Genomic DNA, 18,792 nt, shown 5'->3' with positions numbered 1-18,792 from the left:
GGTACAGGATGATCAGAAGAGAGGGGGACAGGTACAGGATGATCAGAAGAGAGGGGGACAGGTACAGGATGATCAGAAGAGAAGGGGGACAGGTACAGGATGATCAGAAGAGAGGGGGACAGGTACAGGATGATCAGAAGAGAGGGGGACAGGTACAGGATGATCAGAAGAGAGGGGGACAGGTACAGGATGATCAGAAGAGAAGGGGGACAGGTACAGGATGATCAGAAGAGAGGGGGACAGGTACAGGATGATCAGAAGAGAGGGGGGACAGGTACATGATGATCAGAAGAGAGGGGGACAGGTACAGGATGATCAGAAGAGAGGGGGACAGGTACAGGATGAATCAGAAGAGAGGAGGACAGGTACAGGATGATCAGAAGAGAGGGGGACAGGTACAGGATAATCAGAAGAGAGGAGGACAGGTACAGGATGATCAGAAGAGAGGGGGACAGGTACAGATGATCAGAAGAGAGGGGACAGGTACAGGATGATCAGAAGAGAGGGGGACAGGTACAGGATGATCAGAAGAGAAGGGGGACAGGTACAGGATGATCAGAAGAGAGGGGGGACAGGTACAGGATGATCAGAAGAGAGGGGACAGGTACATGATGATCAGAAGAGAGGACAGGTACAGGATAATCAGAAGAGAGGAGGACAGGTACAGGATAATCAGAAGAGATGAGGACAGGTACATGATGATCAGAAGAGAAGGGGGACAGGTACAGGATGATCAGAAGAGAGGGGGACAGGTACAGGATGATCAGAAGAGAAGGGGGACAGGTACAGGATGATCAGAAGAGAGGGGGACAGGTACAGGATGATCAGAAGAGAGGGGGGACAGGTACAGGATGGTCAGAAGAGAGGAGGGACAGGTACAGGATAATCAGAAGAGAGGGGGGACAAGTACAGGATGATCAGAAGAGAGGGGGACAGGTACAGGATGATCAGAAGAGAAGGGGGACAGGTACAGATGATCAGAAGAGAGGGGGACAGGTACAGGATGATCAGAAGAGAGGGGGACAGGTACAGGATAATCAGAAGAGAGGAGGGACAGGTACAGGATGATCAGAAGAGAGGGGGACAGGTACAGGATGATCAGAAGAGAGGGGGACAGGTACAGGATGATCAGAAGAGAGGGGACAGGTACAGGATGATCAGAAGAGAGGGGGACAGGTACAGGATGATCAGAAGAGAGGGGGACAGGTACAGGATGATCAGAAGAGAGGGGGACAGGTACATGATGATCAGAAGAGAGGGGGACAGGTACAGGATGATCAGAAGAGAGGGGGACAGGTACAGGATGATCAGAAGAGAGGGGGACAGGTACAGGATGATCAGAAGAGAGGGGGACAGGTACAGGATGATCAGAGAGGGGGACAGGTACAGATGAGAGAGGGGGACAGGTACAGGATGATCAGAAGAGAGGGGGACAGGTACAGGATGATCAGAAGAGAGGGGGACAGGTACAGGATGATCAGAAGAGAGGGGGACAGGTACATGATGATCAGAAGAGAGGGGGACAGGTACAGGATGATCAGAAGAGAAGGGGGACAGGTACAGGATGATCAGAAGAGAGGGGGACAGGTACAGGATGATCAGAAGAGAGGGGGACAGGTACAGGATGATCAGAAGAGAGGGGGACAGGTACAGGATGATCAGAAGAGAGGGGACAGGTACAGGATGATCAGAAGAGAGGGGGACAGGTACAGGATGATCAGAAGAGAGGGGGACAGGTACAGGATGATCAGAAGAGAGGGGACAGGTACAGGATGATCAGAAGAGAGGAGGACAGGTACAGGATGATCAGAAGAGAGGAGGTACAGGATAATCAGAAGAGAGGAGGGGGACAGGTACAGGATGATCAGAAGAGAAGGGGACAGGTACAGGATGATCAGAAGAGAGGAGGGACAGGTACAGGATGGTCAGAAGAGAGGGGGACAGGTACAGGATGATCAGAAGAGAAGGGGGACAGGTACAGGATGATCAGAAGAGAGGGGGACAGGTACAGGATGATCAGAAGAGAGGGGGACAGGTACAGGATGATCAGAAGAGAGGGGGACAGGTACAGGATGATCAGAAGAGAGGGGGACAGGTACAGGATGATCAGAAGAGAGGGGGACAGGTACAGATGATCAGAAGAGAGGGGGACAGGATGATCAGAAGAGAGGGGGACAGGTACAGGATGATCAGAAGAGAGGGGGACAGGTACAGGATGATCAGAAGAGAGGAGGACAGGTACAGGATGATCAGAAGAGAGGGGGACAGGTACAGGATGATCAGAAGAGAGGGGACAGGTACAGGATGATCAGAAGAGAGGGGGACAGGTACAGGATGATCAGAAGAGAGGGGGACAGGAGGATGATCAGAAGAGAGGGGGACAGGTACAGGATGATCAGAAGAGAAGGGGGACAGGTACAGGATGATCAGAAGAGAGGGGGGACAGGTACATGATGATCAGAAGAGAGGGGGACAGGTACAGGATGATCAGAAGAGAGGGGGACAGGTACAGGATGATCAGAAGAGAGGGGGACAGGTACAGGATGATCAGAAGAGAGGGGGACAGGTACAGGATGATCAGAAGAGAGGGGGACAGGTACAGGATGATCAGAAGAGAGGGGGACAGGTACAGGATGATCAGAAGAGAGGGGGACAGGTACAGGATGATCAGAAGAGAGGGGGACAGGTACAGGATGATCAGAAGAGAGGGGGACAGGTACAGGATAATCAGAAGAGAGGGGGACAGGTACAGGATGATCAGAAGAGAGGGGGACAGGTACAGGATGATCAGAAGAGAGGGGGACAGGTACAGGATGATGAAGAGAGGGGGACAGGTACAGATGATCAGAAGAGAGGGGGACAGGTACAGGATGATCAGAAGAGAGGGGGACAGGTACAGGATGATCAGAAGAGAGGGGGACAGGTACAGGATGATCAGAAGAGAGGGGGACAGGTACATGATGATCAGAAGAGAGGGGGACAGGTACAGGATGATCAGAAGAGAAGGGGGACAGGTACAGGATGATCAGAAGAGAGGGGGACAGGTACAGGATGATCAGAAGAGAGGAGGACAGGTACAGGATGATCAGAAGAGAGGGGGACAGGTACAGGATGATCAGAAGAGAGGAGGACAGGTACAGGATGATCAGAAGAGAGGGGGACAGGTACAGGATGATCAGAAGAGAGGGGGACAGGTACAGGATGAATCAGAAGAGAGGGGACAGGTACAGGATGATCAGAAGAGAGGGGGACAGGTACAGGATAATCAGAAGAGAGGAGGACAGGACAGATGATCAGAAGAGAGGGGGACAGGTACAGGATGATCAGAAGAGAGGAGGACAGGTACAGGATGATCAGAAGAGAGGGGGACAGGTACAGGATGATCAGAAGAGAGGGGGACAGGTACAGGATGATCAGAAGAGAGGGGGACAGGTACAGGATGATCAGAAGAGAGGGGGACAGGTACAGGATGATCAGAAGAGAGGGGGACAGGTACAGGATGATCAGAAGAGAGAGGGGGACAGGTACAGAAGAAGAGGGGGGACAGGTACAGGATGATCAGAAGAGAGGGGGACAGGTACAGGATGATCAGAAGAGAGGGGGACAGGTACAGGATGATCAGAAGAGAGGGGGACAGGTACAGGATGATCAGAAGAGAGGGGGACAGGTACAGGATGATCAGAAGAGAGGGGGACAGGTACAGGATGATCAGAAGAGAGGGGGACAGGTACAGGATGATCAGAAGAGAGGGGGACAGGTACAGGATGATCAGAAGAGAGGGGGACAGGTACAGGATGATCAGAAGAGAGGAGGACAGGTACAGGATGATCAGAAGAGAGAGGGACAGGTACAGGATGATCAGAAGAGAAGGGGGACAGGTACATGATCAGAAGAGAGGGGGACAGGTACAGGATGATCAGAAGAGAGGGGGACAGGTACAGGATGATCAGAAGAGAAGGGGGGACAGGTACAGGATGATCAGAAGAGAGGGGGACAGGTACAGGATGATCAGAAGAGAGGGGGACAGGTACAGGATGATCAGAAGAGAGGGGGACAGGTACAGGATGATCAGAAGAGAAGGGGGACAGGTACAGGATGATCAGAAGAGGGGGTACAGGGACAGGTACAGGATGATCAGAAGAGAGGGGGACAGGTACAGGATGATCAGAAGAGAGGGGGACAGGTACAGGATGATCAGAAGAGAGGGGGACAGGTACAGGATGATCAGAAGAGAGGGGGACAGGTACAGGATGATCAGAAGAGAGGGGGACAGGTACAGGATGATCAGAAGAGAGGGGACAGGTACAGGATGATCAGAAGAGAGGGGGACAGGTACAGGATGATCAGAAGAGAGGGGGACAGGTACAGGATGATCAGAAGAGAGGGGGACAGGTACAGGATGATCAGAAGAGAAGGGGGGACAGGTACAGGATGATCAGAAGAGAGGGGGACAGGTACAGGATGATCAGAAGAGAGGGGGACAGGTACAGGATGATCAGAAGAGAGGGGGACAGGTACAGATGATCAGAAGAGAGGGGGACAGGTACAGGATGATCAGAAGAGAAGGGGGACAGGTACAGGATGATCAGAAGAGAGGAGGACAGGTACAGGATGATCAGAAGAGAGGGGGACAGGTACAGGATGATCAGAAGAGAGGGGACAGGTACAGGATGATCAGAAGAGAGGGGGACAGGTACAGGATGATCAGAAGAGAAGGGGGACAGGTACAGGATGATCAGAAGAGAAGGGGACAGGTACAGGATGATCAGAAGAGAGGAGGGACAGGTACAGGATGATCAGAAGAGAGGGGGGACAGGTACAGGATGATCAGAAGAGAGGGGGACAGGTACAGGATGATCAGAAGAGAGGGGGACAGGTACAGGATGATCAGAAGAGAGGGGGACAGGTACAGGATGATCAGAAGAGAGGGGGACAGGTACAGGATGATCAGAAGAGAGGGGGACAGGTACAGGATGATCAGAAGAGAGGGGGACAGGTACAGGATGATCAGAAGAGAGGGGGACAGGTACAGGATGATCAGAAGAGAGGGGGACAGGTACAGGATGATCAGAAGAGAAGGGGGACAGGTACAGGATGATCAGAAGAGAGGGGGACAGGTACAGGATGATCAGAAGAGAGGGGGACAGGTACAGGATGATCAGAAGAGAGGGGGACAGGTACAGGATGATCAGAAGAGAGGAGGACAGGTACAGGATGATCAGAAGAGAGGGGGACAGGTACAGGATGATCAGAAGAGAGGGGGACAGGTACAGGATGATCAGAAGAGAAGGGGGACAGGTACAGGATGATCAGAAGAGAGGGGGACAGGTACAGGATGATCAGAAGAGAGGGGGACAGGTACAGGATGATCAGAAGAGAGGGGGACAGGTACAGGATGATCAGAAGAGAGGGGACAGGTACAGGATGATCAGAAGAGAGGGGGACAGGTACAGGATGATCAGAAGAGAGGGGGACAGGTACAGGATGATCAGAAGAGAGGGGGACAGGTACAGGATGATCAGAAGAGAGGGGGACAGGTACAGGATGATCAGAAGAGAGGGGGACAGGTACAGGATGATCAGAAGAGAAGGGGACAGGTACAGGATGATCAGAAGAGAGGGGGACAGGTACAGGATGATCAGAAGAGAGGGGGACAGGTACAGGATGATCAGAAGAGAAGGGGGACAGGTACAGGATGATCAGAAGAGAGGGGACAGGTACAGGATGATCAGAAGAGAGGGGGACAGGTACAGGATGATCAGAAGAGAGGGGGACAGGTACATGATGATCAGAAGAGAGGGGACAGGTACAGGATGATCAGAAGAGAAGGGGGACAGGTACAGGATGATCAGAAGAGAGGGGACAGGTACAGGATGATCAGAAGAGAGGAGGACAGGTACAGGATGATCAGAAGAGAGGGGGACAGGTACAGGATGATCAGAAGAGATGAGGACAGGTACAGGATGATCAGAAGAGAAGGGGGACAGGTACAGGATGATCAGAAGAGAAGGGGGACAGGTACAGGATGATCAGAAGAGACAGGAGGATGATCAGAAGAGAGGACAGGATGGTCAGAAGAGAGGGGGGACAGGTACAGGATGATCAGAAGAGAAGGGGGACAGGTACAGGATGATCAGAAGAGAGGGGGACAGGTACAGGATGATCAGAAGAGAGGGGGGACAGGTACATGATGATCAGAAGAGAGGGGGACAGGTACAGGATGATCAGAAGAGAGGGGGACAGGTACAGGATGATCAGAAGAGAAGGGGGACAGGTACAGGATGATCAGAAGAGAGGGGGGACAGGTACATGATGATCAGAAGAGAGGGGGACAGGTACAGGATGATCAGAAGAGAAGGGGGACAGGTAAAGGATGATCAGAAGAGAGGAGGACAGGTACATGATGATCAGAAGAGAGGAGGACAGGTACAGGATAATCAGAAGAGAGGAGGACAGGTACAGGATAATCAGAAGAGATGAGGACAGGTACATGATGATCAGAAGAGAAGGGGGACAGGTACATGATGATCAGAAGAGAAGAGGCACAGGTACAGGATGATCAGAAGAGAGGGGGACAGGTACAGGATGATCAGAAGAGAAGGGGGGCAGGTACAGGATGGTCAGAAGAGAGGGGGACAGGTACAGGATGATCAGAATAGAAGGGGGGGGACAGGTACAGGATGATCAGAAGAGAAGAGAGGGGACAGGTACAGGATGATCAGAAGACACAGGTAGATTGAGGTACAGGATGGTCAGAAGACGAAATGGAGGACAGGTACAGGATGATCAGAAAACCAGAGGGGGGGGACAGGTACAGGATGATCAGAAGAGAAGGGGGACAGGTACAGGATGATCAGAAGACGGGGGCAGGTACAGGATGGTAAAGAGAGGGGGGGTACAGGTACAGGATGATCAGAATAGAAGAGAGGGGGACAGGTTTGATCAGAAGAGAAGAGGCACTGTTTTTAATAGAAGAGAGGGGGACAGTAGAGAAAAGAGATATTGAGAAAGTTTTAAGAAACAGGAGGGCAATGAGGGGAATCCATTAATAGAGGGCATTGGTCTGTGGAGAAACTGAAGATATGTAGTGAAGCGTGAACAAAATGTGGACGAGAAAAGTAAAATAGTCCAGATATAGGAAGAGGGAGGGAAGGGATGGGGGTTATCAGAAGACAAATAGATTGAGAGAGGATGAGAGGATGAAATGGAGAGATAGATTAAATGACCAAAACACCTGAGCGGGGTTGATGAAGAACAGAAGCATCAGGTTCAGGCTTTGCCTCTTTTCTGCTTTTCCCCTAAAACCAGATGCTTCCATTTTATAGATGCCATGAAGGTCCTAGACATTTTCTGCCCTTAAAGTAGAATTTGAGCTCTGTTTTTAATAGAGATATTGGTCTGTTTTAATAGAGATATTGGTCTGTTTTTAATAGAGATATTGGTCTGTTTTAATAGAGATATTGCTCTGTTTTAATAGAGATATTGCTCTGTTTTAATAGAGATATTGCTCTGTTTTAATAGAGATATTGCTCTGTTTTAATAGAGATATTGGTCTGTTTTTAATAGAGATATTGGTCTGTTTTTAATAGAGATATTGGTCTGTTTTAATAGAGATATTGCTCTGTTTTAATAGAGATATTGCTCTGTTTTAATAGAGATATTGCTCTGTTTTAATAGAGATATTGCTCTGTTTTAATAGAGATATTGCTCTGTTTTAATAGAGATATTGCTCTGTTTTAATAGAGATATTGCTCTGTTTTTAATAGAGATATTGCTCTGTTTTTAATAGAGATATTGGTCTGTTTTAATAGAGATATTGCTCTGTTTTAATAGAGATATTGCTCTGTTTTAATAGAGATATTGCTCTGTTTTAATAGAGATATTGCTCTGTTTTTAATAGAGATATTGCTCTGTTTTTAATAGAGATATTGGTCTATGGTTCTCATAGGATTTTGAGCTACAGGTATGACAACCTAAACATTGACGTCTATATTCAATACAGATCACAGGAGGCTGCTGAGGAGAGGACGACTCATAATAATGCCTGGAATTGAGTGAAACCATGTGTTTGATGTGTTTGAAACCATTACATTGATTCCGTTCCAGCCATGACTATGATCCTGTTCTCCCCAATGAAGGTGCCACAGGCCACCTGTGATAGTGATATAGGTCTATAGTTTTCACAGTATTTTGAGTTGTTTCATGAAGGAGGTAATGGTATAAACGGCTGTAGTTGAATTTGGCATCAGCACTCAAGATATGATCAATAGGAGAGAGGGAATACAGTATAGGGTTGTGTATTTGGTTAAGGTGGATCCTAGTTGTCTTACAGTATTTTAAGCTGTTTCCTGCACGGCACGGTGTTCCTCATGCAGGTGCCACTGAGGGGGTCCACGTCCTCCACGATGACAAAGGGAGCCTCTTCCAGTGTCACGATGGACAGGTGGTCGTCCTCCCGCGCCTCCCCATCGGAGAACAGCTCAAACCTGGGCCACACGTGGTACTTCATGGACAGGGAGCTGTTCTCCCACTTACCCACCTGGGGATGGGAGGAGGGAAGAGAGAGGGGAGGGAAGAGAGAGGGGAGGGAAGAAAGAGAGGAGGGACGAATGATTGGGTGGTTTGCATAATCATAAATCATCAGTGACAAATAAAACACAAATAAAGAGAGAGAAAGAAAGAGAAGAAAGAGAAAGAAAGAGAGAGAAATAGAGAGAGGATGAAGAGAAAGAGAAAAAAGAAAGAGAAAGGAAGAGAGAGAAAGAGAGAGAGGATGAAGAGAAAGAGAAAGAAGAAAGAGAAAGGAAGAGAGAGAAAGAGAGAGGATGAAGAGAAAGAGAAAGAAGAAAGAGAAAGGAAAAGAGAGAAAGAGAGAGAGGATGAAGAGAAAGAGAAAGAAGAAAGAGAAAGGGAGAGAGAGAAAGGAAGAGAGAGAAAGAGAGAGAGGATGAAGAGAAAGAGAAAGAGGAAAGAGAAAGGAAGAGAGAGAAAGAGAGAGAGGATGAAGAGAAAGAGAAATAAGAAAGAGAAAGGAAGAGAGAGAAAGGAAGAGAGAGAAAGAGAGAGAGGATGTAGAGAAAGAGAAAGAAGAAAGAGAAAGGAAGAGAGAAAGAGAGAGAGGATGAAGAGAAAGAGAAAGAAGAAAGAGAAAGGAAGAGAGAGAAAGGAAGAGAGAGAGGATGAAGAGAAAGAGAGAGAGGATGAAGAGAAAGAGAAAGAAGAAAGAGAAAGGAAGAGAGAGAAAGAGAGAGAGGATGAAGAGAAAGAGAAAGAAGAAAGAGAAAGGAAGAGAGAGAAAGGAAGAGAGAGGATGAAGAGAAAGAGAGTAAGGAAGAGAAAGTGAAATAAACAGAGCGAGAGAGAGAGAGAGAGAGAGAGAGAGAGAGAAAGAGAAAGAGAAAGAGAATGACAAACAAAGAGAGAAAGGAAGAAAAAGGGTGTGAGAGAAATCAAAGAAAGAAACCAGAGAAAGGGAGAGAATGAGAGAGAGACATGGAAAGAGAAGGAGAGGAAGAAGAGAGATACTCACCTTGTCCCAGCGTCTCTGCTTGTCTAGCAGGGTGATGACCAGTTTGGGATGCATCTGGTATCCATCCTCACTGAACGACAGGTTACGTCCCTCGAACGTCACGTTCATCAGATACCTGCGAGGAAACAACGTTACTATAGTTACTACGCCATTACAACACGGGTTAAAGAATGTCTTAAAGCTGCAGTCCGTAACTCAAACAAAAACAATGACTTGACTGATACCTTATGGGCAAGAAACCTCACAATGTTGTTACTGCTATAATAAGAGTAACTGGATGTAAAGTGTTACCCACTAAACACTCTAATATACTGTATGACACACTCTGGTTTCACACTACAGTAACATTCATACATTTGACTAAAATCAAAAGGAACTCTAACACGGGTGTTCCACATAAGATTGCCTTTGCGTCCCTTTGACATTTTAAGTAGAAACTGTGCGTCAATATTGAATTTTAAAAGGCTGTTCTATTAAATGAAGTGCCCTTTTTAATATAGACCACATGGAGAAATCAATAAACAGAAGATTGAGCGTTTTGACACGTCCCTCCGTGCCCCGCCTGTGACTTTTTAACACGCTCTGTCATTAGGAAGCCCTCGTTACTTTGTTGCTTTGACAAAGTATTTTCTTAACATTAGTATTTATCTCACGTGATCAGTGATTAATTTACGTCGGGGCCTTTACGCATGTTGAAACTATTGATTAATTTACGTCGGGGCCTTTACGCACTCTGAAACTATTGATTAATTTACGTCGGGGCCTTTACGCACTCTGAAACTATTGATTAATTTAGGTCGGGGCCTTTACGCACGCTGAAACTATTGATTCATTTACGTCAGGGCCTTTATGCACGCTGAAACTATTGATTAATTTAGGTCGGGGCCTTTACGCATGCTGAAACTATTGATTAATTTACGTCGGGGCCTTTACGCATGCTGAAACTATTGATTAATTTAGGTCGGGGCCTTTACGCATGCTGAAACTATTGATTCATTTAGGTCGGGGCCTTTACGCATGCTGAAACTATTGATTAATTTACGTCGGGGCCTTTACGCATGCTGAAACTATTGATTAATTTAGGTCGGGGCCTTTACGCATGCTGAAACTATTGATTCATTTACGTCGGGGCCTTTACGCATGCTGAAACTATTGATTAATTTAGGTCGGGGCCTTTACGCATGCTGAAACTATTGATTCATTTACGTCGGGCCTTTACGCATGCTGAAACTATTGATTCATTTACGTCGGGCCTTTACGCATGCTGAAACTATTGATTAATTTAGGTCGGGCCTTTACGCATGTTGAAACTATTGATTCATTTACGTCGGGGCCTTTACGCATGTTGAAACTATTGATTCATTTACGTCGGGCCTTTACGCATGTTGAAACTATTGATTAATTTACGGTCGGGGCCTTTACGCATGTGAAACTATTGATTAATTTAGGTCGGGCCTTTACGCATGCTGAAACTATTGATTCATTTACGTCGGGGCCTTTACGCATGCTGAAACTATTGATTAATTTAGGTCGGGGCCTTTACGCATGCTGAAACTATTGATTCATTTACGTCGGGGCCTTTACGCATGCTGAAACTATTGATTCATTTACGTCGGGGCCTTTACGCATGCTGAAACTATTGATTAATTTAGGTCGGGGCCTTTACGCATGTTGAAACTATTGATTCATTTACGTCGGGGCCTTTACGCATGTTGAAACTATTGATTCATTTACGTCGGGCCTTTACGCATGTTGAAACTATTGATTCATTTACGTCGGGGCCTTTACGCATGTTGAAACTATTGATTAATTTAGGTCGGGGCCTTTACGCATGCTGAAACTATTGATTAATTTAGGTCGGGGCCTTTACGCATGTTGAAACTATTGATTCATTTACGTCGGGGCCTTTACGCATGTTGAAACTATTGATTCATTTACGTCGGGGCCTTTACGCATGTTGAAACTATTGATTCATTTACGTCGGGGCCTTTACGCATGTTGAAACTATTGATTAATTTAGGTCGGGGCCTTTACGCATGCTGAAACTATTGATTAATTTACGTCGGGACCTTTACGCACGCTGAAACTATTGATTCATTTACGTCGGGACCTTTACGCACGCTGAAACTATTGATTCATTTACGTCGGGGCCTTTACGCATGTTGAAACTATTGATTCATTTACGTCGGGGCCTTTACGCACGCTGAAACTATTGATTGATTTACGTCAGGGCCTTTATGCACGCTGAAACTATTGATTAATTTAGGTCGGGGCCTTTACGCATGTTGAAACTATTGATTCATTTACGTCGGGGCCTTTACGCATGTTGAAACTATTGATTCATTTACGTCGGGGCCTTTACGCATGTTGAAACTATTGATTAATTTAGGTCGGGGCCTTTACGCATGCTGAAACTATTGATTAATTTACGTCGGGACCTTTACGCACGCTGAAACTATTGATTCATTTACGTCGGGACCTTTACGCACGCTGAAACTATTGATTCATTTACGTCGGGGCCTTTACGCATGTTGAAACTATTGATTCATTTACGTCGGGGCCTTTACGCATGCTGAAACTATTGATTAATTTAGGTCGGGGCCTTTACGCATGCTGAAACTATTGATTAATTTACGTCGGGGCCTTTACGCATGCTGAAACTATTGATTAATTTAGGTCGGGGCCTTTACGCATGCTGAAACTATTGATTCATTTACGTCGGGGCCTTTACGCATGCTGAAACTATTGATTCATTTACGTCGGGGCCTTTACGCATGCTGAAACTATTGATTAATTTAGGTCGGGGCCTTTACGCATGTTGAAACTATTGATTCATTTACGTCGGGGCCTTTACGCATGTTGAAACTATTGATTCATTTACGTCGGGGCCTTTACGCATGTTGAAACTATTGATTCATTTACGTCGGGGCCTTTACGCATGTTGAAACTATTGATTAATTTAGGTCGGGGCCTTTACGCCTGAAACTATTGATTAATTTACGTCAGGACCTTTACGCACGCTGAAACTATTGATTCATTTACGTCGGGACCTTTACGCACGCTGAAACTATTGATTCATTTACGCCGGGGCCTTTACGCATGTTGAAACTATTGATTCATTTACGAAACTGAAACTATGATTAATTTAGGTCGGGCCTTTACGCATGCTGAAACTATTGATTAATTTACGTCAGGATTTACGCATGCTGAAACTATTGATTAATTTAGGTCGGGGCATTTACGCATGCTGAAACTATTGATTAATTTAGGTCATTTACGCGACGCTGAAACTATTGATTAATTTACGGGGCCTTTACGCATGCTGAAACTATTGATTAATTTAGGTCGGGGCCTTTACGCATGCTGAAACTATTGATTAATTTACGTCGGGCCTTTACGCATGCTGAAACTATTGATTCATTTACGTCGGGGCCTTTACGCATGTTGAAACTATTGATTCATTTACGTCGGGGCCTTTACGCATGTTGAAACTATTGATTAATTTAGGTCGGGGCCTTTACGCATGCTGAAACTATTGATTAATTTACGTCGGGACCTTTACGCACGCTGAAACTATTGATTCATTTACGTCGGGACCTTTACGCACGCTGAAACTATTGATTCATTTACGTCGGGGCCTTTACGCATGTTGAAACTATTGATTAATTTACGTCGGGCCTTTTGATTCATTTACGCACGCTGAAACTATTGATTCATTTACGTCAGGGCCTTTATGCACGCTGAAACTATTGATTAATTTAGGTCAGGGCCTTTACGCATGCTGAAACTATTGATTAATTTAGGTCGGGGCCTTTACGCATGCTGAAACTATTGATTAATTTAGGTCGGGGCATTTACGCATGCTGAAACTATTGATTAATTTAGGTCGGGGCCTTTACGCACGCTGAAACTATTGATTAATTTACGTCGGGGCCTTTACGCATGCTGAAACTATTGATTAATTTACGTCGGGGCCTTTACGCATGCTGAAACTATTGATTAATTTACGTCGGGGCCTTTACGCATGCTGAAACTATTGATTCATTTACGTCGGGGCCTTTACGCATGTTGAAACTATTGATTCATTTACGTCGGGGCCTTTACGCATGTTGAAACTATTGATTAATTTAGGTCGGGGCCTTTACGCATGCTGAAACTATTGATTAATTTACGTCGGGACATTTACGCACGCTGAAACTATTGATTCATTTACGTCGGGACCTTTACGCACGCTGAAACTATTGATTCATTTACGTCGGGGCCTTTACGCATGTTGAAACTATTGATTAATTTACGTCGGGGCCTTTACGCATGTTGAAACTATTGATTCATTTACGTCAGGGCCTTTACGCATGTTGAAACTATTGATTCATTTACGTCGGGGCCTTTACGCACGCTGAAACTATTGATTAATTTACGTCAGGGCCTTTACGCATGTTGAAACTATTGATTAATTTAGGTCGGGGCCTTTACGCACGCTGAAACTATTGATTAATTTACGTCAGGGCCTTTACGCATGTTGAAACTATTGATTAATTTACGTCGGGACCTTTACGCATGCTGAAAATATTGATTCATTTACATCGGGACCTTTACGCACGCTGAAACTATTGATTCATTTACGTCGGGGCCTTTACGCATGTTGAAACTATTGATTCATTTACGTCAGGGCCTTTACGCACGCTGAAACTATTGATTAATTTACGTCGGGACCTTTACGCACGCTGAAACTATTGATTAATTTACGTCGGGACCTTTACGCATGCTGAAACTATTGATTCATTTACGTCGGGACCTTTACGCATGCTGAAACTATTGATTCATTTACGTCGGGACCTTTACGCATGTTGAAACTATTGATTCATTTACGTCGGGACCTTTACGCATGCTGAAACTATTGATTCATTTACGTCAGGGCCTTTACGCACGCTGAAACTATTGATTAATTTACGTCGGGACCTTTACGCACGCTGAAACTATTGATTAATTTACGTCGGGACCTTTACGCATGCTGAAACTATTGATTCATTTACGTCGGGACCTTTACGCATGTTGAAACTATTGATTCATTTACGTCGGGGCCTTTACGCATGTTGAAACTATTGATTCATTTACGTCGGGACCTTTACGCATGTTGAAACTATTGATTCATTTACGTCGGGGCCTTTACGCATGTTGAAACTATTGATTCATTTACGTCGGGGCCTTTGTGCACTCTGAAACTATTGATTCATTTACGTCGGGGCCTTTACGCACGCTGAAACTATTGCTTTGTGAAAACAATATTCTAAAGAAACAGGAATCATCAAATAGTCCAATCATGGTTCTACCCTTTTTGGCAATTTTCTGGTGTTTTGTGTTGGAAAATTGAGCGGGTTGAGCATTAACCTGTTACCCATAGATGAACAGGTTAGAAATGTTTAACACTTTCTATTATTTTGTGAAGCTTGCGTTCAGTTGCCACTCCCTGATGCACATAACAAGCTTCCATTCCACATCACAAGGGGATTTATGGCTGATTTCAAATGAAATCGTCAACCCTGTTATGGTCAACCCTGTTACGGTCAACCCTGTTACGGTCATTTGTTTTTATTTGAACATGTGCTCTTTATGTTAAAATGTTTTTGGGGGACTAAGTTAAACTTCTCAAAAGGCAACGAATTGGTGGAATGACCCAACCGCATATTTTCGGTTCTAAATCAACTGCAAACCCTAATGTACACAGTGGAAATGATAGCATGGTTGCAGAAACACACACAAATGCACAGAAGACATGAAGGTATTGAATTTGAGAACCTGAACCTGAGTTATTGTATGTTAATGTTCCTGAGGTTGCTTGGTCAGTTTTTGTTGACCTGTATTTAACTAGGCGAGTCAGTTAATAACAAGTTAAGCTACCGTAGCACAGCTGATCCAGTTTGAGAGTCTGTAACACACACTTCTGACAGAGAGAGAGGGAGAAAAGAGAGAGAGAGAGATAAAGAAGAGAGAGTAGAAAGAGTAGAGAGAAAGAGGGGGAGAGAGAGTAGAGAGAGCGAGAGAGAGAAGAGAGAGTAGAGCGAAAGAGGGAGAGAGAAAAGAGAGAGAGCAGAGAGAGAGTAGAGGAGAGAGTAGTGAGGGAGAATAACGAGAGAGAGAGCGTGAAGGGAGAGAGAAAGAGGAGAGTAGAGAGAGAGGAGAGTAGAGAGAGAGGAGAGGAGAGAGAGTGGAGAGTAGAGAGAGAGGAGAGGAGAGAGAGAGGAGAGCAGAGAGAGAGAAGAGTAGAGAGTAGTAAGAATGGGAAGAGGGAATAGAAATACAGTGTAGAGAAAGCGGGAGAGAGAGTAGAGAGTAGAGAGTAAGAGGGAGAGCAAGAGTAGAGAGAGAGGAGAGTAGAGAGAGAGGAGAGAGAGAGGAGAGTAGAGAGAGAGGAGAGGAGAGTAGAGAGAGACGAGAGGAGAGAGAGAGGAGAGGAGAGAGAGAGGAGAGTAGAGAGAGAGGAGAGGAGAGAGAGAAGAGTAGAGAGTAGTAAGAATGGGAAGAGGGAATAGAAATACAGTGTAGAGAAAGCGGGAGAGAGAGTAGAGAGTAGAGAGTAAGAGGGAGAGCGAGAGTAGAGAGAGAGGAGAGTAGAGAGAGAGGAGAGGAGAGAGAGAGGAGAGGAGAGAGAGGAGAGTAGAGAGAGACGAGAGGAGAGAGAGAGGAGAGGAGAGAGAGAGGAGAGTAGAGAGAGAGGAGAGTAGAGAGAGAGGAGAGGAGAGAGAGAGGAGAGTAGAGAGAGACGAGAGGAGAGAGAGAGGAGAGGAGAGAGAGAGACGAGAGGAGAGAGAGAGGAGAGGGAGAGAGAGAGGAGAGTAGAGAGAGAGGAGAGAGAGAGAGAGTAGAGGGAGAGCGAGAGTAGAGAGAGAGGGAGAGAGAGAGAGAGAGAGAGAGAGAGAGGAGAGAGAGAGAGAGAGAGAGAGAGGAGAGGAGAGAGAGAGAGGAGAGTAGAGAGAGAGGAGAGGAGAGAGAGAGGAGAGTAGAGGGAGAGCGAGAGTAGAGAGAGAGGAGAGTAGAGAGAGAGGAGAGGAGAGAGAGAGGAGAGTAGAGAGAGAGGAGAGGAGAGAGAGAGAGAGAGTAGAGAGAGAGAGAGTAGAGAGAGAGAGAGTAGAGAGAGGAGAGAGAGAGAGAGAGAGGAGAGAGAGAGAGGAGAGTAGAGAGAGAGGAGAGGAGAGAGAGAGGAGAGTAGAGGGAGAGCGAGTGTAGAGAGAGAGGAGAGTATAGAGAGAGGAGAGGAGAGAGAGAGGAGAGTAGAGAGAGAGGAGAGGAGAGAGAGAGGAGAGTAGAGAGAGACGAGAGGAGAGAGAGAGGAGAGGAGAGAGAGAGGAGAGTAGAGAGAGAGGAGAGGAGAGAGAGAGAAGAGTAGAGAGTAGTAAGAATGAGAAGAGGGAATAGAAATACAGTGTAGAGAAAGCGGGAGAGAGAGTAGAGAGTAGAGAGTAAGAGGGAGAGCGAGAGTAGAGAGAGAGAGAGAGAGAGAGAGAGTCATAATGTATAAAGTGCTTGTGTGAATAAGTATCAGTATGTACTCTGTGTGTTGACAAGTGCGTGCCACTGCCAGATAAACTCAACTCATTCTCCCCCACCCGTGACCTGCCACCCTCGCCTTTCTCTCTCTCTCTCTCTCTCTTTTGCTCGCTCTCCTTTCTGGTGTGTTGGTTGCTGCGGATACGGCCGCCGTCTCCATGGCAACGCTCTGCCAGCCTCCGAAACAATTCTAGTCCAGGAAATAAATACATACTCTATAAATGAGACAGAGAGAGAGGGAGGGCAGCAACGTGCGGAGTTAAATGTGCGCTTAATGAGATTCCTGAGACAGCTAACTGGCAGTAACAGAGAGAGAGGGAGGGCACCAGATCATTTCAACAATGAGGGGAAAGAACAATGGACAGATGGTGATGAAGATGACAAAGCGAGATCTGTCTGTCCTACTACACCTTGTCACTATGCAGTATGTATTTGACTGAATCTAACACGCCTTCGAAGCGCTGTACGCATCCAATACAGAGCGTCCCTGAACATGTCTGCCACGTAAAGTGTAGTACTGTGCTACTGTAAAGATGTCTGCCACGTAAAGTGTAGTACTGTGCTACTGTAAAGATGTCTGCCACGTAAAGTGTAGTACTGTGCTACTGTAAAGATGTCTGCCACGTAAAGTGTAGTACTGTGCTACTGTAAAGATGTCTGCCACGTAAAGTGTAGTACTGTGCTACTGTAAAGCGCATGCAACATGGGATTAGCAGTAGGTGCTTAACATTACAATTAGGAAACCAAAAAATACAACGCCACCCAAAGGAACACCCACTTGTTGCCACCCATGTTAACCAAGCTGACCATGTTCAAGTGCAGGTGTGCGTGGAGTGTGGCGCTCTCCTGAACTGTGCTGACTGAGACGTGTGTCAGTCACCGTGGGTGACATGTATGATTGTTAACAAAAACCCCAACAGAGGAAGACTCCCCGTCATATGTAATGTGTTGCCATGGCGCCCAACAACCACAGCGATTTTCAAGCAATCTGCTGCGTTGCCATGAGAACAGTCATCTCACCCGAGAGAGTGGGGGATGACAGAGAAAGAGAGATAAGAGAGAGAGAGACAGAAAGAAAGAACGAAAGAGTGAGATAGGGGGCATCTTTTCTTTTCTTTTTTACCAAGTCTACCACCCAAGCCGTTACAGATGCAAAATTGAGAGCATCCTGTCGGGCTGTATCACCGCCTGGCACGGCAACTGCACCGCCCACAACCGCAAGGCTCTCCAGAGGGTGGTGCGGTCTGCACAACGCATCACCGGGGGCAAACTACCTGCCCTCCAGGACACCTACAGCACCCGATGTCACAGGAAGGCCAAAAAGATCATCAAGGACAACAACCAACCGAGCCACTGCCTGTTCACCCTGCTACCATCCAGAAGGCGAGGTCAGTACAGGTGCATCAAAGCTGGGACCGAGAGACTGAAAAACAGCTTCAATCTCAAGGCCATCAGACTGTTAAACAGCCATCACTAACACAGAGAGGCTGCTGCCTACATACAGACTTGAAATCATTGGCCACTTTAATAAATGGATCACTAGCCACTTTAATAATGCCACTTTAATAATGTTTACATATTTGCATTACTCATCTCATATGTATATACTGTATTTTATACCATCTATTGCATCTTGTCTATGCTGCTCTGTCATTGCTCATCCATATATTTATATGTATATATTCTTATTTCATTCCTTTACTTAGATTTGTGTGTAT

General features: G+C 46.1%; 1 protein-coding gene across 1 annotated transcript in view; it reads right to left on the bottom strand.

Annotated features, from left to right (window-relative positions):
* Nucleotides 1-18,792, bottom strand: part of grin2bb (glutamate receptor, ionotropic, N-methyl D-aspartate 2B, genome duplicate b) — a 143,991-nt gene that overhangs the window by 65,807 nt on the left and 59,392 nt on the right. The window contains exons 5-6 of the mRNA XM_065001450.1: nt 9,530-9,644; nt 8,331-8,539 (exon numbers count right to left, since the gene is read on the bottom strand). Of these exons, the coding sequence (XP_064857522.1) occupies nt 8,331-8,539; nt 9,530-9,644 (324 nt within the window). The remainder of the gene's footprint in view (nt 1-8,330; nt 8,540-9,529; nt 9,645-18,792) is intronic.

This window comes from Oncorhynchus nerka, linkage group LG15 (assembly GCF_034236695.1).
Source record: "Oncorhynchus nerka isolate Pitt River linkage group LG15, Oner_Uvic_2.0, whole genome shotgun sequence".
NCBI lineage: Eukaryota > Metazoa > Chordata > Actinopteri > Salmoniformes > Salmonidae > Oncorhynchus > Oncorhynchus nerka.
This window is presented reverse-complemented; position numbering and strand designations above follow the sequence as displayed.